At 43.5% G+C, this 21,769-nt stretch overlaps 1 protein-coding gene across 10 annotated transcripts in view; it reads left to right on the plus strand.

The window, feature by feature from the left end:
* LOC137307292 (R3H domain-containing protein 2) overlaps positions 1-21,769 on the plus strand; it is a 172,806-nt gene that overhangs the window by 90,498 nt on the left and 60,539 nt on the right. For 7 of the 10 annotated variants that reach the window (XR_010959098.1, XM_067976746.1, XM_067976751.1 and 4 more), the window contains 8 exons: positions 2,574-2,633; positions 4,323-4,463; positions 8,409-8,517; positions 11,862-11,957; positions 12,832-12,863; positions 12,968-13,021; positions 14,436-14,662; positions 16,022-16,176. Coding sequence is in view for 9 of the 10 variants with exons in the window: in XM_067976746.1 (XP_067832847.1) it covers positions 2,574-2,633; positions 4,323-4,463; positions 8,409-8,517; positions 11,862-11,957; positions 12,832-12,863; positions 12,968-13,021; positions 14,436-14,662; positions 16,022-16,176 (874 nt within the window). In the remaining variant the exon portion in view is untranslated. The remainder of the gene's footprint in view (positions 1-2,573; positions 2,634-4,322; positions 4,464-8,408; positions 8,518-11,861; positions 11,958-12,831; positions 12,864-12,967; positions 13,022-14,435; positions 14,663-16,021; positions 16,177-21,769) is intronic. The other 3 variants (XM_067976749.1, XM_067976752.1, XM_067976754.1) reach the window with 1 other exon arrangement.

Genomic DNA, 21,769 nt, shown 5'->3' on the forward strand with positions numbered 1-21,769 from the left:
TCCAAGCCTGGATGTTGTCCAGGTCTTGCTGCATGCGGGCACGGACTGCTTCATTATCTGAGGGGTTGCGAATGGAACCGAACACTGTGCGAACATCTCCACTTCTGACCTTATGATGGAGGGAAGGTCATTGATGAAGCAGCTGAAGATGGCTGGGCCTAGGACACTGCCCCGAGGAACTCCTGCAGCAATGTTCTGGGGCTGAGATGATTGGCCTCCAACAACCACTGCCATTTTCCTTTGTGCTGGGTATGATTCCAGCCACTGGAGAGTTTTCCCCATGATTCCCATTGACTTCAATTTTACTAGGGCTCCTTGGTGCCACACTCTGTCAAATGCTACCTTGATGTCAACGGCAGTCACTCTCACCTCACCTCTGGAATTCAGCTCTTTTGTCCATGTTTGGACCAAGGCCGTAATGAGGTCTGGAGCCGAGTGGTCCTGGCGGAATCCAAACTGAGCATCGGTGAGCAGGTTATTGGTGAGTAAGTGCCGCTTGGTATCACTGTCGACGACACCTTCCATCACTTTGCTGATGATTGAGAGTAGACTGATGGGGCGGTAATTGGCCGGATTGGATTTGTCCTGCTTTTTGTGGACAGGACATATCTGGGCAATTTTCCACATTGTCGGGTAGATGCCAGTGTTGTAGCTGTACTGGAACAGCTTGGCTGAAGGCGCAGCTAGTTCTGGAGCACAAGTCTTCAGCGCTACAGCTGGGATGTTGTCGGGGCCCATAGCCTTTGTTGTATCCAGTGCACTCAGCCGTTTCTTGATATCACGTGGAGTGAATTGAATTGGCTGAAGACTGGCTTCTGTGATGGTGGGGATATCGGGAAGAGGCCGAGATGGATCATCCACTTGGCACTTCTGGCTGAAGATGGTTGCAAACACTTCAGCCTTGTCTTTTACATTCACGTGCTGGACTCTGCCATCATTGAGGATGGGGATGTTCACAGAGCCTCCTCCTCCCGTTAGTTGTTTAATTGTCCACCACCATTCACGACTGGATGTGGCAGGACTGCAGAGCTTTGATCTGACCCGTTGGTTGTGGAATCGCATAGCTCTGTCTATAGCATGTTGCTTCTGCTGTTTAGCATGCATGTAGTCCTGTATTGTCGCTTCAACAGGTTGGCACCTCATTTTTAGGTACGCCTGGTGCTGCTGCTGGCATGCTCTTCTGCACTCCTGCAGGCCAGTGCACAACTGGGCTGGCTGTCTGGTCAAGGGACTGGAAAATGGGTCTGAGCTGCTCCCCTTCCCTGCCAGTCGATCCGGGTAGGTGCCAGTGATGTGCCCTTCCAGGGTCTTACAGCATGGACCCTGGAAATTTGGCCCCACAAACCTTTTTTAAAAATGCAATACCTAAGCAACAGCCTGAAGGTTACATGGAACAGAAAGCTGAACAGAATCAATTACAGCTTATGCCCTACATAGTTGCCTTGGATCAGGTGGCACATTCATCAACGTTTCATGACTGCTTCTTTCTTGGAGCTGTTTTTGGTTTGACGCAGTGCTTTGGGCCTTAGCCCTACAGTAAGTCATGATCCTTCTCTTGATGAACCTTTTTGACTTCCTGTCTGACAGAGTTCTGTGTACTCAGCTGTTGGTATCATGTTTCAGATACTTTGAGAATTCTGGTTTTCAATCTGCTGGTTTTAGTTTATACAATTCCTCCATACTGTATGGGGTAAGCCGTTGTCTTGCATTTGACCTCTTGGCTCACTTGTGTTTTATCTTATGATTCTGACCTTTAGTTGTAGAAGCTGTATCCTACTCAACAAAACTTAAATGCTGTCAAAAAATTCTTTCTGCTCCATGCTGTTCTCTGACACAGACTGAAACACAGGCTGCTTGGGCTGAGCCGGCAGTGGTAGCAGTGTTTTTGTCAGAATGACACGAGGCGTTTCCCCACCTCCGAAAAACATCCGAGCACAGCTAAGTGAGGACAAATAAACCTTGAAATGACTGTACGGGGTGTTAGCGGAAGAACATTTAATGTGTTTATATGATAATTAGTTTCTCAACTATTCTAAAGCAGGCCTGTTTATTTTAAATGAGTTAATGCCTCCATGAAAATAGTGGCAGAGGCATGTAAAGTGCATTAAATGTTTGTCCGCTAATATCACCAGCAGTAATGTTTAGGCTTTGGTGATTTTGATCAGTGTTTGATCTTGTGTTTTCAAATCTCTTAGAATTTCCTTGGGAATGGTGAGAATTTGTGGATTTGATACATTTCACTTAAACATTTTTTTTACATTTACCCATACCCTTACCCCCTCTCTCCGGTACTGATTTGTACTCTAGTGCAATTCCACAGCTGCTCTCTGCTCACAGAAACCGATTCATTCTCAGAACTGCCATCTCGTAGCCAACTTTTGGGGAAAAAAAATTAAATTGAGCCGAAGGAATGACCTGGCAAACAATTTATTTGCATTGTGTTTGACTGCACACAGCCCCCACCACCCCCAAGTCTGGGAAATCATACTTATTATTTAACTGTAACTGTATTTCTCAATTTTACTGTATTAAACGTGTATTACTCTGTGTAAATACATTACTGTTTCTTCCAGGGACAGGATGATGCTGCTAAAATTAGAACAAGAAATTCTGGACTTTATCAGTGATAATAAGTAAGTAAAGTATTGGTGTCTGTGTTGACACAAATGGTATTGCGTGTGACAACCAGAGTGACAATGAAGGCAAGCTTGAGCTTTTAATCAAACTTTATTCAGACAACGCTGCGTGTTGGAGGACATTTCATAAGTGAATAACTTTTAAAGTTATTTTTGATCATTTTCACCTTTGAGCTAAACTTTCTTTGGTAAATACAGATTTAAGTTTTCTGTTTCCTAATAAAACACAATAGCTGGGCTGTGTTAGTTCTTCAGCAGAGTATAAATTGTTTTGTTTAGCCGTTGCTATCAGTGCACCAATTTTTGTCCCTAACAGTATAGGCCACATATGTGTCTGCCATTCAAGGGCAGACTGAAACTGCAACTCTGTATCTTTTACTCTGGTGCCCAGCTCTGCCGAGTTATAGACCTGCACATTACAGACCTGCTATTGTGCAGGTTCTGTGTTTCTCAGCCTTTCAAGGTCAGATTGAGATTCCATAGCTCCGCATCTTTCTCTATTTTTATACTTATTCCATGGAAGTACATAGTTCATGTTTCCGACTTTAGAGTGGATACACCTTTTGGTTACTTTGTAAAGTTATACTGGAAAAGCAGACTTGAATGCCCTTGAACTGATGAGTTGCAGAAGTTAGTGTCCTCTTGAGTTAAGCGCTGTCTGTTTATACACAGAGTATAGAGGAAGGAGGGCAGCTGTTGACAATAGATTTACTTTCACACTTGAGCAGTTGCTACAAATTGTTTTTTTTGTTGTGACTTGTAAATGTTCATGATCATGTCAATCCAAGAACACACGTGGCCATTTAGGAATTGTTTACTGGGATGCAGAAGTCAGGATCAAATCACAATGAGGTTTATGCTTGCAGAATAAGTAGTTATGTGTGCAGGAATTATTTTGTTTGGTCGTTGATTTGAATCAGAGTCTTTGATGTTTTACACTTGTGAACTATCTGTTTCCATGCTAGTTTTGACTTTTTCTTGTTTAAGAATTTTGAGCAAATGATAGTGTCACAAATTTCTAGTGAAAAGTCATGACTTAAATGAAAATACTGTAATGAAAGCAAAATAATGCCAGAAACGATGGTCTGGATTTTCTCTTAATTAGCAGTAAAATATGACTTGGCAAGTAAGTGAGTATGATTTGCTCTGACCAGTGGAATAAGAAAAAGCAAAGAAAGAAAGGGCTTGCATTTATATAGCGCCGTAACACGTCCCAAAGCTCTTCATATCCAATTAATTATTTCTCAAGTGCAGTCACTGTTGTTATGTAGGCAACGTGGCAGTCAATTTGTGCACAGCAAGATCCTGCAAAAGTAAATAATAAGTTACCAGTTTTAATCTGTTTTGGTGGTGGGTGAGTGAGGAATTTTGATCAGGTCACCGGGAGAACTCCCTGCTCTTCCATTAGTGCCATGGAATTTTTTAACTTCCACTTAACAGATAGATGGGGCTTCTGTGCATCATCCACAGAATGGCACCTCCAACAATGCAGTACCCCTTCAGTTCTGCAGTCGAGATGTCAGCCTCGATTAAACATTCAAAGTAATGAAATGGAGTTACTCCATCAAACTTAGTTCCCTTTTAACTTTTCCTTTCCTTAATAAAAATCTGCTTCATCTGAATAAGAGAAGTTGTAGGTGCAGCTTCTGAGCAAACATTTTTTTAATGGCTGTATGTTATTTTCAGTAATCAGTACAAGAAATTTCCTCAGATGACCTCCTACCACAGAATGCTCTTACACAGGGTGGCTGCGTACTTTGGAATGGATCACAATGTTGACCAAACTGGAAAAGCTGTTATAATTAATAAGACGATAAATACAAGAATGTAAGTATAGTGTAAATTAAAAGTATTGGAGACCACTTTTGTATGCCGTTTCTGAGTGAAATCCCCACAGGTGTGATTTGACTATAAGTCGACTGTTCCCAAGTCCTCCTTTGTTGACCTTTTAATACTAGTACAATCCCCCCACCACTTAAAACGTCCACGTTTAAAACAGGCAGTCGCTTAGTCAGCCAAAAAGTGATAACCATTATTCATTTGCATTAACGTCAATTTCAAAGTTGCCAATTATAGCGTCTTAAGTGCTCCATTTATTTCGGACAGAAACAGCTGTGCTTAATCACTTGTGCGCACCTCATTAAGGTTTCTCTTTCATTAAATCCACCTCTGTATCCCAGCCCTTTCTTCCAATTTGGTGTACTTTGGAGTGTTGCACATGTAGCATCTTATCTTCTTGCCCAATTCACATTCCCACAGGTTTTACACTGTCGGTAATTGGCACTGAAAAGGCCTCGGCTTTTTTCTGCAAGAGTCTTTCCAATCTCTGTTCCTCCTATCTTCATTAGCTTTGCTGCGATGTGGAAAGAATTGTATTGTACAAATGGAGCCCCCTGATGTAATATAATGGCCGATATAACGCCTGAAGAAAGTTTATTTTCTCTCCCTCTCCCTGTAACGAGCCGCCCGCAGCTCCCCAATTTCCAGTCTCTTTATTGGGAGCGGAAAAGATGTCGTCGAAAAGCATTTGCGTCTCTAATGGTGACTGGATACATCTGGATAAAAATTGTGGAAATCTCAACTTTGCAAGAAGAACAAACATTTGGAAATCGGGGAGCTGCAGATGACTCGTTGGAGAGAGAGAGAAAATAAACTTTCTAAAGGCGTTATACTGGCCATCACGTATAGTGGGCAAATCACGTTCACACGAACCCGCCTGCTATAAACGGTGGGGACTGTACTATAACAATCGATCTGTCTCGGCCCATGCTGACCTAGCACAAATACAGAGGCTTCGCCCACACCTCCAGGTTTCATTTGAAAATGGTTCAGCAATATAACCAGGTTTTTTATTGCTTGTGTGGTTGATTTCCCTTCAAGCCGTTGCCTTATGTTCAAGTGATAGGATTGAGGATGCCGTTCCCTCTGTGGCAGGCAGCCACAAACAATTGAATTAGTTTTTTGGTCAGTGGAGCTGACACAGTGCAACTCAATATTACTGCTTGGACTTGGACAAATGGGAACTTCTGTCAGTAAGATGATACACGTAATGATTTTTTTCCCCCCCAATACACAGAGGGTGCTTCCCCTCCCTTCCCACCCCTCCTCACCCCTATCCAGGGCATTCTTTAATGAGAATTCTGCTAATTCCTTGTGATTTGTGATTTTTTTTTTAATATATGGATATTGATGGTGATACTCTTTAACTAATGGGCTTGCTTTAGAACAACAACTTGCATTTATATAGTGCCTTTAACATTAAAAAAAAAGTCCCATGGCATTTCACTGAGGTGTAATCAGACAAAAATGGATGCCGAGCCAAAGAGGGAGATATTGGGAGAGGTGGCTAAAAGCTTGGTCAAAGAGGTGTGTTTTAACAAAGGAAGTGGAGGGGCTTAGGGAGGGCTTTTCAGAGCTTGGGACCTCGACAGCCGAAGGCACGGCCGCTAATTGAGGGGGTGGGGGTGCATGATAGGCCAGAGTCAGAGTAACGGAAAGTTCCGGGGGATGATGAGGAGGTTTTAGAGCATGAGGAGTGAGGCCATGAAGGAATTTAAACACAAGAATGAACATTTTAATTTGGAGGTGTTGGGGGACCAGGAGCCAATGTAGGACAACCATCTTCAGCCAGAAGTGCCGAGTGGATGATCCATCTCAGCCTCCTCCCGATATCCCCACCATCACGGAAGCCAGTCTTCGGCCAATTCGATTCACTCCACGTGATATCAAGAAACAGCTGAGTGCACTGGATACAGCAAAGGCTATGGGCCCCGACAACATCCCAGCTGTAGTGCTGAAAACTTGTGCTCCAGAACTAGCTGCGCCTCCAGCCAAACTGTTCCAGTACAGCTACAACACTGGCATCTACCCGACAATGTGGAAAATTGCCCAGGTATGTCCTGTCCACAAAGAGCAGGACAAATCCAATCCGGCCAATTACCGCCCCATCAGTCTACTCTCAATCATCAGCAAAGTGATGGAAGGTGTCGTCGACAGTGCTATCAAGCGGCACTTACTCACCAATAACCTGCTCACCGATGCTCAGTTTGGGTTCCGCCAGGACCACTCGGCTCCAGACCTCATTACAGCCTTGGTCCAAACATGGACAAAAGAGCTGAATTCCAGAGGTGAGGTGAGAGTGACTGCCCTTGACATCAAGGCAGCATTTGACCGAGTGTGGCACCAAGGAGCCCCAGTAAAATTGAAGTCAATGGGAATCAGGGGGAAAACTCTCCAGTGGCTGGAGTCATACCTAGCACAAAGGAAGATGGTAGTGGTTGTTGGAAGCCAATCATCTCAGCCCCAGGGCATTGCTGCAGGAGTTCCTCAGGGCAGTGTCCTAGGCCCAACCATCTTCAGCTGCTTCATCAATGACCTTCCCTCCATCATAAGGTCAGAAATGGGGATGTTCGCTGATGACTGCACAGTGTTCAGTTCCATTCGCAACCCCTCAGATAATGAAGCAGTCCGAGCCCGCATGCAGCAAGACCTGGACAACAACCAGGCTTGGGCTCATAAGTGGCAAGTAACATTCGCGCCAGATAAGTGCCAGGCAATGACCATCTCCAACAAGAGAGAGTCTAACCACCTCCCCTTGACATTCAACAGCATTACCATCGCCGAATCCCCCACCATCAACATCCTGGGGGTCACCATTGACCAGAAACTTAACTGGACCAGCCATATAAATACTGTGGCTACGAGAGCAGGTCAGAGGCTGGGTATTCTGCGCCGAGTGACTCACCTCCTGACTCCCCAAAGCCTTTCCACCATCTACAAGGCACAAGTCAGGAGTGTGATGGAATACTCTCCACTTGCCTGGATGAGTGCAGCTCCAACAACACTCAAGAAGCTCGACACCATCCAAGATAAAGCAGCCCGCTTGATTGGCACCCCATCCACCACCCTAAACATTCACTCCCTTCACCACCGGCGCACTGTGGCTGCAGTGTGCACCATGCACAGGATGCACTGCAGCAACTCGCCAAGGCTTCTTCGACAGCACCTCCCAAACCCGCGACCTCTACCACCTAGAAGGACAAGAGCAGCAGGCGCATGGGAACAACACCACCTGCACGTTCCCTTCCAAGTCACACACCATCCCGACTTGGAAATATATCGCCGTTCCTTCATTGTCGCTGGGTCAAAATCCTGGAACTCCCTTCCGAACAGCACTGTGGGAGAACCGTCACCACACGGACTGCAGCGGTTCAAGAAGGCGGCGGCTCACCACCACCTTCTCGAGGGCAATTAGGGATGGGCAATAAATGCTGGCCTCGCCAGCGACGCCCACATCCCGTGAACGAATAAAAAATAACACGAGGACAGGGGTGACGTGTGAGTGGGACTTGGTGCGGGATGGGACATGGGCAGCAGAGTTTTGAATGAGCTGAAGTTTACAAGAGGGTAAAGGATGGGAGGCTGGCCAAGGGAGCGGTGGAATAGTCGAATCTGGAGATGATAAAGGCATGGATGAGGATTTCAGCCGCAGGTGGGCTCAATTGGGGCGGAGGCTGGTGATGTTATGGAGATGGAAGTTGGTGGTTTTTGTGATGGAGAAGATGTGGGATTGGAAACTCAGCTTGAGATCAAGTAATGTATCAAGGTTGCAGTCTGGTTCAGCCTGAGACAATGACCAGGGAGGGGAATTGAATCAGTGGCAAGGGTGTGGGGTTTGTGGTGGGGACCAAAGGCAATGGCTTCGGTCTTCCTAATGTTTAACTGAAAGCTGATAGTTCATAATTTAAGGTTTTTCTTTTCCCCCCACCATAGACCAGAGCAGAGATTTTCAGACCATATAAAAGATGAGAAGAGTATGGATTTTCAAAAGAGATTTATCTTGAAAAGAGATGACGCAAGTCTAGACAAGGATGACAACCAGGTGAGTTCACGTATGGTGTGGAGTTAACTGACAGAAAAGGGGAAAAGGACAACACGCACTTGTATCCTTGTGAGATGGCGGTGCTGTTTGTTTGCTTCATCGATCTCTCATTTGTGTCCTGGACGTAGTTACGGAGAACTCCTGACCTTTCTATTTGAGGACGTACGTAGGAGGGAATAAATGGGGAGAAAGAGAGGTGCAAGTTACCATATCATGCACAAGTTGTTTTAAGAATCCGCTCGAGCAGCACTGAAGGGAGATTTCACCATTGTTATTTTGCAAAGGAGCAATACTGTATCTGAAATAAAAATAGAATAACAACAACTTACATTTATTATAGCACCAAAACGTCCCAAGGTGCTTCACAGGAGCGATTTTCAAACAAAATTTGATACCAAGCCACATAAGGAGATATTAGGACAGGGGTAGGTTTTAAGGAGGACAGCGAAGAAGGTTATCTAGGATTGCAACGGGATCTTGATAAATTGGGCCAGTGGGCCGATGAATGGCAGATGGAGTTTAATTTAGATAAATGTGAGGTGAGGTGAGGTGATAGATCGAATCGGGCCAGGACCTACTCCGTTAATGGTAGGGCGTTGGGGAGAGTTATAGAACAAAGAGATCGAGGAGTACAGGTTCATAGCTCCTTGAAAGTGGAGTCACAGGTGGATAGGGTGGTGAAGAAGGCATTCGGCATGCTTGGTTTCATTGGTCAGAACATTGAATACAGGAGTTGGGATGTCTTGTTGAAGTTGTACAAGACATTAGTAAGGCCACACTTGGAATACTGTGTACAGTTCTGGTCACCCTATTATAGAAAGGATATTATTAAACTAGAAAGAGTGCAGAAAATATTTACTAGGATGCTACCGGGACTTGATGGTTTGACTTATAGGGAGAGGTTGGATAGACTGAGACTTTTTTCCCTGGAGAGTAGGAGGTTTAGGGGTGATCTTATAGAAGTCTATAAAATAATGAGGGGCATAGATAAGGTAGATAGTCAAAATCTTTTCTCAAAGGTAGGGGAGTCTGTAACGAGGGGGCATAGATTTAAAGTGAGAGGGGAGAGATACAAAAGGGTCCAGAGGGGCAATTTTTTCACTCAAAGGGTGGTGAGTGTCTGGAACGAGCTGCCAGAGGCAGTAGTAGAGGCGGGTACAATTTTGTCTTTTAAAAAGCATTTGGACAGTTACATGGGTAAGATGGGTATAGAGGGATATGGGCCAAGTGCAGGCAATTGGGACTAGCTTAGTGGTATAAACTGGGCGACATGGACATGTTGGGCCGAAGGGCCTGTTTCCATGTTGTAAACTTCTATGATTCTATAAGGAGGAGAGGGAGAGAGGCTGAGAGGTTTAGGGAGGGAATTCCAGAGCTTAGGGCCTAGGCAGCTGAAGGCACGGCGGCCAATGGTGGAACGATCAAAACCGGGGGATGTGCAAGAGGCAAGAATTGGAGGAGCACAGAGATCTCGGAGGGTTGTAAGGCTGGAGGAGGTTACAGAGATAGGGAGGGGTGAGGCCATGGGGCGTTTTGAAAACAAGAATGAGAATTTTAAAATCAAGGCATTGCTGGACCAGGAGCCAATGTAGGTCAGGGAGCACAGGGGTGATGGGTGAACGGGACTTGGTGCGAGTTAGGATACGGGCAGCAGAGTTTTGGATGAGCTCAAGTTTATGGAGGGTGGAAGATGGGAGGCCGGCCTGGAGAGCATTGGAATAGTTGAGTCTAGAGGTAACAAAGGCATGGATGAGGGTTTCAGTAGCAGATGGGCTGAGGCAGGGGCGGAGACGGGCGATGTTACGAAGATGGAAGTAGGCGGTCTTGGTGATGGAGAGGATATGGGGTCGGAAGCTCATCTCATGGTCAAATAGGACGCCACGGTTGCGAACGGTCTGGTTCAGCCTCGGACAGTGGCCAGGGAGAAGGATGGAGTTGGTAGATGGAATATACTGTAAATGAAAAGAATCTGATGAAGGGTCCTACTTGAAACATTAACACATCTTACTTTTTCAGATGCTAACAGCCCTTTGTGCATTTAAAATTTCACACTAAAATGGATCTTAGTTTGAGAGTGTATTACGTGAAATGTATAGTACTGTTGGCATTAAGCTAACTTTATTAATGGCATTAACCAAACCCTGCTCCCCCCAAGAAAATATTGAATAGTTATATAACTTTTGAACAAGTGGAGTTTATGGAGGATGGGGGGCTGGCAGTGAAGGTATTGGAGAAATCAAGTCTACAGGTGATAAAAGCATGGATAAGAGTTTCAGTGGCAAAAGAGGTGAGATAGGGCTGGAGAAGGGCAAATATTGAGGAGGTGGAAGCAAGTGGCCTAGGTGTTTGGTAGAATGTGGGCTTTGAAGCTCAGTTCAAGGTCAAATGAGAGGTTTTGCATGGTCTGTTTCAGCCTGGGCAGCTGGCCAGGCAAAGGGAATAGAGTCAGTGGTGAGGGAGTCGAGTTTATTAGATGGGGTGTGGCAAAAATAATGGCTTCAGTCTTCCTGATGTTCAGTTGAAAGAAAGTTTGACTCATCCATCACTTGATTGTCAGACAGGTAGTCTGACGGCACAGAGAGGGTCAAGGGAGGTGGTGGAGTGGTCGAGCTGGGTGTTGTCACTGTGCATTTGGAAACTGGCCGTGTATATGTGGATGATGCCACTGAGGGGTACCATGTAGATGAGGAAGAGGGAAGGGGCCAAGGATAGGTTCTTGGAGAACTCCAGAGGTGACAGTGTGGGGGTGGGAAGAAAAGCCATTGCTGGAGATAGGATACCTATCTGTGCTTGTACAGATAGGAGTGGAATGATGCAAGATCAGTCCCGAAGAGCTAGACAATGGAAGATGAGGAGAATGGCGTGTTGAACATATAGAATGCTGGGAAGAAGTCTAGGACAACTGAGGGATAAGGCACCGAGGACACAGTCACAGCAGATGTCACCATGTTGTGAATGGCATTGAAACATGGAGCTTTGGAAGAAATCATTAGGCCATTATTTATAAATGCATTTATGGTTTTGTTACACAGAGCACAGGGAATCTTACCCCAGATTGTTCTTAAGATGGCAATCAGTGTCATGATCCTATTTTTGTTTTTTGCAAGTATCTATTTGTGACTTTTGCACTATGCTAAGAAGGTTTTGCCACCCATGGGTTGAGAGCCCCTTGCCTGCATAATAGTTTTAACATTCAATTTCTCAGAGAGATTATACATGTGACAGTTGTTTACCTTGCTGCATTGGCAGCTGAATGTTGGGATGCACCTCTTTCATATAAGACAATTTAAAAACTCACCTACTTGTAGAAATTCCATGGACTTGATTGTTTGTTCCTATTACAGATGAGAGTCCCATTGCGAGATGACCGGAGAAGTAAATCGATAGAAGAAAGAGAGGAAGAGTATCAGCGGGTTAGAGATCGAATATTTGCTCGAGAAGTAAGCCACACAATAGTTATTCATGAAATGGGTTTATTCTTTTTTGGAGAGGTGGAATTTTGCTGTAGAATAATAAATTATGAAAATTAATCTTGAGATCAAATCATAAGCAGACTACAAAAACCTATTGTTAAGAATCCATATTCATTTACGGTAATTAGAATTTAAGTTAGATATTTTCCTCTGTATATTCGAGAAAGGGCTTCTACAACCATCAGTTTGAATGTGTAGTAAGTGATCAATAGGATGATCCAAAATTTATCTAGCAAAGGTCTTTTGGAACATATAGCCAAGAAGAAAGACTTGCTTATACATAGTACACATCTCTCTCAAACATCCCAAAGTGCTTCACGTACATTGAATTATTTTGAAGTGCAGTGACTTATATGGGCAAACATGGAAGCCATTTTCCACACCGCAAGATACCGCATACCACAATAAAATGAATGACTGGTTAATCTGTTTTTGGTGGTGTTCATTGAGGGAAGAATGTTGACTGGGACAACAGGAGAACTCCCTGCTGCTCTTCGACTAGTGGCATTGGATTTTTAATGAGCACCCAGAACAGGTAGATGGGGCCTCAGTTTAACATCTCGTCTGAAGACAGTACCTCCGACAGTACTGCACAGTCTCAGTACTGCAGTGAAGTGTCAGCCTAGATCATGTGCTTAAAAACCCAATAGTTCAGTGCTGTAGTTTCTTTTTGTCAAAAACGGCAAAGGCTATCTGCAGTACTGCAGAACGTTTGAAGTAAATGACGGTGTTCAGGTGATGGAGCCCCAAGATTCATACTGTTTGTAAAAGAAAACTTAAAGGTTTCTAGGTCGATTCCATTCTTAAGATTTGTAAAATACTCTCATGTTTTCTCTTTCAGTCTTCATACAATGGCTATCTGATGGAGAGCAGGTCAGTGTCATGTGCACAGTACTTATATATGTAGTTGTTTCTTTTTATCCAAAGAATGTCCCAAACCTTTAGAAATACATTTATCTTTCTAATACAATCAACAGACTCTCCAAAGAAGGCAGTTCTTCTAGTTTGCAAAAAAGGAGACAGCTTTTTAGGTATTCAACTATTTATTTGGAGCTCTAGCTTCTTAAAGAGCAGTGCTATGCCAGTGCATGGCTGTTTGTCGTTGGATGGCTTTGCAATGTGTTTGTCATAGTTCCGTCTACTCTTCTGTCACTGACAAGTTTTTGTACTTTGCTGGTCTGTATCTGAGAGTACATGGGTTCACACTGCCGAAGATATTTTTAAACTGGATAGTCAATTTCCAGTTTCTCTTGACTTTAATCTCAATACTATTTTTGTTTAGTGTTGATTAATTAGCTATAACAGAAATACGTGTCCTTGTACCTTGGTGTTCTAATTGAGGACTCCAGGTTAGGTGCAAGGGGAATTGAGAGATCCCTTTATCCAGTCTCAATAACTTACTTCAACCCAACTTCAATACAATGCCCAGAATGGCAAATACCTATGGTTTAGGTTTGCTACTACCATCCTTGATGAGCAGATGTGTTTCTACATTCCCCCATTATTAGCTTATTTTTCCTCCCTCTCTGTCGGTATGCTGTGCCACAAGAGGTGGCAAATATGGACCTTATAGGAAGTCATTATATAGAAATCACCTATAATTGGGATGAAATTTTGCTTCAGTTACTACAGCACATTGGGTGTCTACGAGAGGCTTTAGCCAGAAGGAGGCCGTTATAGTAGTTTGTTGAAGTGTGTGCATGTAATTGAATAAATTGATGTGGTTCTTCTGTCAACTTATTGTGACTCTTTAAATACTCTCTGCCAGCTTTTACACCGTGGTCTTATTGTGCCTGGTCAAGATTGGAGAAAAGTGTGGCTGCAATCCATGTCAATAGTTTGGGGCTGTATAAATGCCTTAAGGTTAACATGTGTGTGTTCATGATTTTGCACTTTTGAGTTCTGTTGGCCCTTTAACACTGACTTAAAATGTGAATGCTTCTTAATTATTTATTTTGACAGATTGGTGTTAAAGTAAAGCAGTGTATGTATATACATAGGATATGCTGTGTAGGACAATGGGGTACTAGATTTACACCACATGTTGCCTGTATATGTCTCAAAGCCTCTCGTTTCTTGGACTCTCAAATTCTACTGTGTAGCATTCCTGGAATAAATAAATGGATCTACTGAAGCACTTTGTGTTTGATGTGCCGACAATTTTGTTGTTTCTGTTCGTTGCAGTTGTGAAAATGCTGGGCATGAAAAATAGTTGAACAGCACCACCAGCCTATTATTGTGGCAAAGTTTGTGCAGTGCTCAAATAGTCCAATTTAATGTTCAAAGTGAACAAGAAACAATGGGCTTACAATAATTCTGTAAAAGCAGGAAACTCTTGTATCTAGCCAAGATGACACCTCATAGAACAGTCAGAGCACTTTACTGTTGTAAGATATTTTCAACAGGTCGTGCTAAGGCCACTGATTAGTGTCTCTGTTGTTGCAGAGGAAACCGAGAGTGCCTAAGCAGAGCTTCTAGCAGCCGTCAAAGCAGCACTGAGAATGAGCTGAAGTCCTCTGAGCCTCGGCCGTGGAGTAGCACAGACTCTGACAGCTCAAACCGCAGTTTGAAGCCGCCAGTAACCAAAGCAAGCAGCTTTAGTGGGATCTCCATCCTGACCCGAGGGGACAGCATTGGCAGCAGCAAGAGTGTGAACAGGGTCTCCAAAACAGGTACGCATTTTGCTGATGCACTTCAGAGATTTGTTTTTTGTACTGTACCTGCATAAATAATCAGTTGGTTTCAAGTCTCTTCCTGTACAGGCTCACGGTACGTTTTTTTTTCTTCCCAATTTTCCTTCTTGAAGGTCATCGCATATCATTCCTGACCAAGTGATGTGCTTCTCGAGACTCATCCAATGTCTTTCTTGCACTGGCTGCTAACAAATTGTATTCGAGCAGCTGGAGTGGCTAGCCATCCCATTTTCTTTTTTTCTTTCCCTCCTTGTAGAGAAGTGTCTGGCTTCCATGTGACACCTTCTCACTGACAACACGGCTGAGATTGGAAACTAGTCACACAAGGAATTACGGGAATAAACTGTGGCGTGACGAGTTGATATACTGCTGCAATGCGTTGCCTCACTGCCAGATGATGCCATTTCTTGCTGCCACTCCTTTGGTGCTGTAATCCCGTGACTGTATTGTACCAGGTACCATGCTTCGACCAGATACTCATAATAAACAGTGACCTGATGTTTGGGGGCTGTCTTTTTCACAGAGCTGCTGGTAAGCAACTGCAATCCCAGCTCTGACTGAACTTTTTAACTTGTCGGAGCACTGAAAAGATGCAGTCCCCACATAGAACAAAACCATCTACTGGCCCCATCACCTATGTCAGTGGAGCTATTCCATTCTGGCCTGCAACTGTCAAAATGTGAAATGTCTCCTCACCAGGAGGGGAATTTAAAAAAAAATTGTATTGTAACCTTTATTTTGGGGGATCCTTTAAATTGAAACTAATTTCTTGCCACAACTGTTGTTTCCTTTAAAATCACAGTTTTTTGCAGGATTTTCTAGCATTTGTTTCCATCTGTTTATCAGCTGAAACCACAGCAAAAATAGTGCAAATGTTTGTTTAGATGTTGAGTTGAGGCATAAATTGTGCAGTCTCACTGTCTGAGTCTCTGCGAGTGATTTATAATATATTTTGGACTTGCCTTTATAAAAGGGAACAGAATGACTTGAGAACGAGTTAAGATTCTATCCAAACCTTTTCACTTTGGAAAAAAGAGATACTGAACTTTTAGTATATTAGCAGTTAATGTATTTCTATAATATCATGATGGTTTTTGAAGTATTCTGTTACAATGTTACAGCAGCTTAGCTATCTTTCCCTTTGTGTCACACACTGTGAGTCGACATCCATTTTTTTTGTTGTGGTGTGAACTGAGCTTGTGTGAGCTGCAAGAATTGAACAATATAAGTGAGTAGATTTTGTTTGTTTTGGGGCTGTACACGAGCTAGTACGGCAGCCAAGTAAAGCTTCATAAGATCATCCGTTCTGTGTTGTAAGAATTGGGACTCCTGTTCTAGGCTTGCCACTCGGGACTCCTGAATTAACTTCATCAGGTTACGTGCAAGCCTCTGCACAGCAGCCCGGGAGGACCGTTCTGTCTAATTCTGCACAACAGCAGCAACTGTCACCCACACCTCAGCAGCAACCAATGACCAATCACATGATGTCACAGGTGAGTCACCATTCAGTGTACCTCCAGCTCTCCTCCCCTTAACATAAAGTGCAATAGATTGTTTGGTCATGATGTTGCATAAGGTGAGGGCAAAATTGATTGTGTCCTGTTTTAAAATTATTTGGGTTACCAATTTGGGGTGAATTGAGAACAAACACATTGTAAAATATTTAGTACAGTGGAGCCTGCTTATTATATCATATTTTGTCCAAATCCTTTTACTGTATTTTTATAACCATAACATTTCAACAACAAAATGAGTTTCTGTAAATAATGCAGGAAAATGTGGTTCTAAAATTGTCAGAATTTAATTTTTTCCATGTGCCTAAATAGATCCAAACTTGCAGTCTTTACTGTAAGTTGTTTTGAGTTGCTTGATTTCAAATCTGCGTTGTCTCGATATTGGGGAATTTCAGACAGCAATAACGAGACATCTGCTAAAATTTCTTCACGGTCACTGCTGTTGGCAGTTTTTCATTTTTAGTCGTGGATACACTTGACACAATAACGGCGACTGATCATCTCATTACACACACTTCCATTGTTCCATTTATGAACCAAAATATCTTGCAGGATATTTTTGAGGTAACAGCACCACTTTTAATGAAGCAACTTATAAAACATAAGCAAACATTTTAGAAAAAGCATCTGTATAGATTCACCCTGTTACAGGAAGTCTGAATGGATAAATTGGTGTTAAATTGGACTAGTTTTGGTGTTTTTCCCTTATGCTGCCCATTTTTTCCTCTCCTCTCCTTAAAACACACCCACAAAAGCCGAGTGCATCTTAAATCCCATATTTTTTGGGACAAAATTGACAAATGGTGGGGGGGGGAGCAGAGTAAAAAAATAAGTGGAAGTTGCTAATCTGAATGTGTTGAATCACTCCGAGTCGGGTGTGTTACAAACTGGATAGCCAGGTGGTGAAGGATAGAATGCTAGAGCCTGGTCTTCAGTTGCTTCCAAGCCTCTATTCACAGAGATCCACATTACCACATCACACCCTAGATCAGCTCTTCTATAAATGGATACACAAGAATTCCCAATTGATACGCACCACCTGAATACAATTAACACTAATTGATATAAATCACATGGATACAATTAACAGGGTGGAAGTGAGAATTCTCCACAAAGGACCCTGAGCTGGCTGCCCACTAGTGCCAAGCATCATACAAACCTTAGACAAGGCATAACTGATTTCTTCAAGAAAGTAGCTATCAGACTAGCAGTGTTTAATTTCTCTCAGACAGAGGCCACTCAACAAATAGATTCTAGTCGCACCCAGAAAGTTGTCATTGAGGCCTCCTTGGTACTAGTCAGTACTGAATGCCTTTTTGGGCCACACACTTGCAGGGGTGGCCCAAATACAGTATAAATCTAAATCTATAAGTGTTCCCATCTCTTGGGAAGTAATTGAGAGGGCCACCAAAGCCATGCCCAATAGACTAAAGTATCTCTAAATAGCCCTGGCTTAGTACACTCAGGCCACTTGGCCTGAAAGATGGTTAGCCTATGACAAACTACACTGGAATGGTCCCTTTCGGTTTACTGGTAGTGCTTCCTGTTGCGGTGTTCTTAGACACTCCTTAGAATGGGGTCTTTAGCAAGAGAATGCTAACTTTGCATCCTTTTCAAGACAATTGGGGTCGCAACCCACCTCACCATGCCAGCCATTGGAATATAGGGATAGGTGGATTCCTGTGAGGGCAAACAAGTTCCTTGTGTAGACCCTCCAGAGGAATAGCAGAGTATTTTGCATGAACAGTTTGACTCCCTTAACAAATCCATTTGTATTCTGGTCTTTTCAATATGTCCACATTCTGTCCTGCCTGAGGGCAGGTTAGAACTTCTCGGGGGAAGGAATCCATCTGAGAACTCTTCTATCAGCTTATAGAAATCTGGGACCAGGATTCCTCTGAAAGGGAGGAGGCAGTTCTAGAGGGTAGTTTGTTTTGACCAGAGCTAGTAATTTACAGAGGCGTTCAGTGTGCAGATAGCCCACTTCCCTGTGGGCTATGGCTATGCCTGAGCTGACATACAAAAGTTATCCGAATCCATTCTCTATGGAGTTGGCAGAACCCATGTACAAGACCCCAGTTGCAGATTTGGTGGACAACTTTGTTTCAGGGCATGGAAAATTCACCACGCAACACAATTATCCTGAATCTCCTGACTGTGATACCAAGCATATGGATGCATTGTCAACAGGTTTACCTGTAAGGATCTACTCTGGTCCAAATGGCATGTCAACAAGACTACTAAGCTGGGTTTATTCATCAAAGGGCTGCACAGTTACAGGCACAATATGGTCCTTTTGCAGTCAATCACTTCTCCTCATCAAAAACCCCAAAACACCCAGTGTGCTGCAACAGTTCATGCCCTGGATTTGGATGGGAGGGCAGATGCATAACTTTTGGTATTTTGCGTCACAACTATCCTTCGATGGGTAGGTGAACAGGTGAGGAGTTGCTGCAAGCCTTTATGGTGCAATGGCACAACTTGCAGGCAATTTCAGAAATGGCTCTGAAAAACAGTACCTCTTCCAAGAGTGCTTCCTGCTCAGCTGAAAGGCCAAAACAGAGCCCAGTACAACACAATCCTTCAATAGTCCATCACTGCAGAGCAGGTTCCATGTCAAGAAGGTCTCACTGTGACTCTGGGCCTCTCAACAATGACTCACTGAATCATGACTTGTCAGGGAGCTAGGCGGTTGGGAAGGGGGAGAAGTATCATTCTTCATCATTTAAGCATTCTCCGCACACTATAGAAGTAAAGCATAGCTTGATTAGCTCTAGGGAAGTCTCAGGTCTAGCACATACATGAAAATCCCGTCATAGGTAGGTGGTGCCTACAATGCACCAGGATCTGCACCATTGTAGCAGGTTTTTTTTCCAGCTAAAATGGTTGTGTTCTCTGCTGCTCCCATTGGACCTCCCGCTGTATAATTAGGGCAAAACTATCAGCCTCTCCACAGGCGTAGGTTCAATTAGATGGTTCCTGTAGTCTTTCACACTGTTTAGTAATGTAGAGCCACCCTCAGGTGGAGACCCCCCAAAAAAGAGATTTTGGTCACGCCCAGAAAGATGTCATCGAGGCCTCCTTTGGGATTACACACCCTAGGGACAGTCCAGATTTAATGCATAACCAAACATTTCTCAAGCTTGCATTTAGTAAATTTGTTATGATTATAAGAATGCACCACTGTATTATAAAATGTTCCTTTACTCTTTATAGGATATCACAGTGAAGGGCAATGGTTCTGAATGTAACCTTAAGGAATCTGTTGACTTGGGTGAAAAAGGGTATTTAGGTTAATTGGACCCTTGGGAACTGAAGAAGTCATTAAATCCAAGTTGTAGAACCTGCTTTTTGTGGATATAGATGGCAGGAAATATTAATCAAAGATTTTGGAGGAAAATTCTTGCCTGTACTCTAATCAAGAAAACCACATCCATACATTTGGGTCATCATCATGGTGACTGAATAAGTCAAATTCCATTTTTATTTTGGGGGATTCCAGGATTTTTGGCACTGTTTTGGGGATTGCATTAGACAACAGAAAATCAATGTTCCTGTTTATCAGTCATTTAACATGGGCCCGAAGGTACAATGTCAGAGTTCTCAAACCTGAGGTCAGTGAGCTATGTAAAGAGGAGTTCACCTAATGGCAACAAACAGGTACCACTGCATTTGAATTTACTCAGTAGGTCAAGTGGGTTACCTGTTATAATTTGCCTTTTAAATTTGATGGTGTGGGCAGAGTCCTTTTCAATGCCCTCTAGTAGTTAGCACTGAGTTTACGTACAGCTTAAAAACAGTGCAAGTTCTGGACCTCAAGCCTGTTTGGACAGTTTACAAACAGTCAGTGTAAACATTGCAGTGTTGCAGTGCTTGATTTTTGCCACAAGAGTTTGCAGTATGGTTATATTAACATCTAGTGACAGAAATAGAATTTGTTCTCCCATGTAAATAGGAAATTCTGCATCCCACAGAGTTTTTTTTTAAACAAAAGTAAAAGCACTTGGGGACATTGTCCTTTTAAAATCTTTGCACCATGCATGGCTGCCTTGATCAGGTGACCACAGATATCTCTTCTCTGTGCCTTTGTTATTTTGTTGCCGATGTCAGGAGATCCCTTTGTTGCCTGTTGCACTGGGGAAGAAAATTTCCGTTGTTTACCTTTTTATTTGTGCTTTAATTTTTAGAAGTCAGGAGCAGTTCCATGGTGAAAGTTTTTGAATTTATTAACTTTATTAAATGGTGAAAGACATCTTAACCCCAGAGGCAGTACTTGGCCTTTTTGAGTTCTGAACAGGTCCTCTTCAGCCTCTGGTCGATATCAGCTCCAGGATTTAAGATATGTATCTGTATTAAATGCCGTGAATCCTTCCCGGTGACTAACACACACATCACCTGTCTTTACTGTCTTCCAACATCACAAAGTGTGAAACCTGCTCCAAAATTAGTACAAGAGCTCACCACAAGGACTGATTCAATGAAAAGCAGTACTGGGCTGCAAACATATCCAAACTTGATTCTTCCAAGTACAGAGAGATGCCAATTTCTAGTTCTGTGCACAAGCTCCAGGTCAGCTAGAGAATTCAATGTAGATGGGTATCATTATCAGTTTTCCTGGAAGGGCTCACTGGCCAAGCAGCACTCCGGACCTGTAGTTAGGGAAAAGGAGGATATAAAAAAAATTGTTCTAGTGATGTAGGTGATGCTGGCAAGGCTGCATTAGTTGCCTTGAGAAGGTGGTGGTGGGCCGCCTTCTTGAACCGCTGATGTCCATGCCGTGATGGTGCTCCCCATATGGATTTTGGTAGGGGATTCCAGGATTTTGACCCAGCGACAAAGAATGGCGATATATGTTCAAGTCAGGATGGTGTGTGACTTGGAGGAGAACTTGGAGGTGATGGTATTCCCACAACATCCCTGCTCTTGCCCTTCTCAGTTGCAGGGGAGGGAGGTGCTGTCAAAGTGACCTTGGTGAGTTGCTACACTGCATCCTGCAGCTAGTCCATACTGCAACCACAATGTGCTGCTGGTGGAATGGATGGATATTGAGTATATTGGCAGGGGCACCAATCAAGTGAACCACTCTGTCCTGGATGGTGTTGAGCTTCTTGAGTGTTGTTGCAACTGCACCCATTGGGGCAAGTGATGAGTATTTTATCACATTCCTGACTCGAGCCTTGTAGATGATGGGAGGTGAGCAATTTGTCACAGAATACCTAGCCTCTGCCCTGTTTTCATAGCCACAATGTTGATGTGGCTGGTCCAGTTCAGCTTCTGGTCAGTGGTGACCCTAAGATGTTGATGGTGGGGGACCCTGCAATGGTGATGCTGTTGAAGGTCATGGGGCGATGGTTGGGCTTTCTCCTGTTTGAGATTGTCATTATCCAGCACTTACGTGCCATGAATGTTACCTTCCATTTGTCAGCCCAAGCTTGGATGTTATCCAAGTCCTGCTATAGGCTGGCATGGGCTGCTTCATTATGAGATGAGTTTTGAATGGAATAGTCTGAACGGCCAGACTTTTGACGTTACGATGCAGGATGAAGCTGCTGAAGATGTTTGGGCAAAGGAC

Source organism: Heptranchias perlo, chromosome X (genome assembly GCF_035084215.1).
Source record: "Heptranchias perlo isolate sHepPer1 chromosome X, sHepPer1.hap1, whole genome shotgun sequence".
In the NCBI taxonomy this organism is placed as follows: domain Eukaryota; kingdom Metazoa; phylum Chordata; class Chondrichthyes; order Hexanchiformes; family Hexanchidae; genus Heptranchias; species Heptranchias perlo.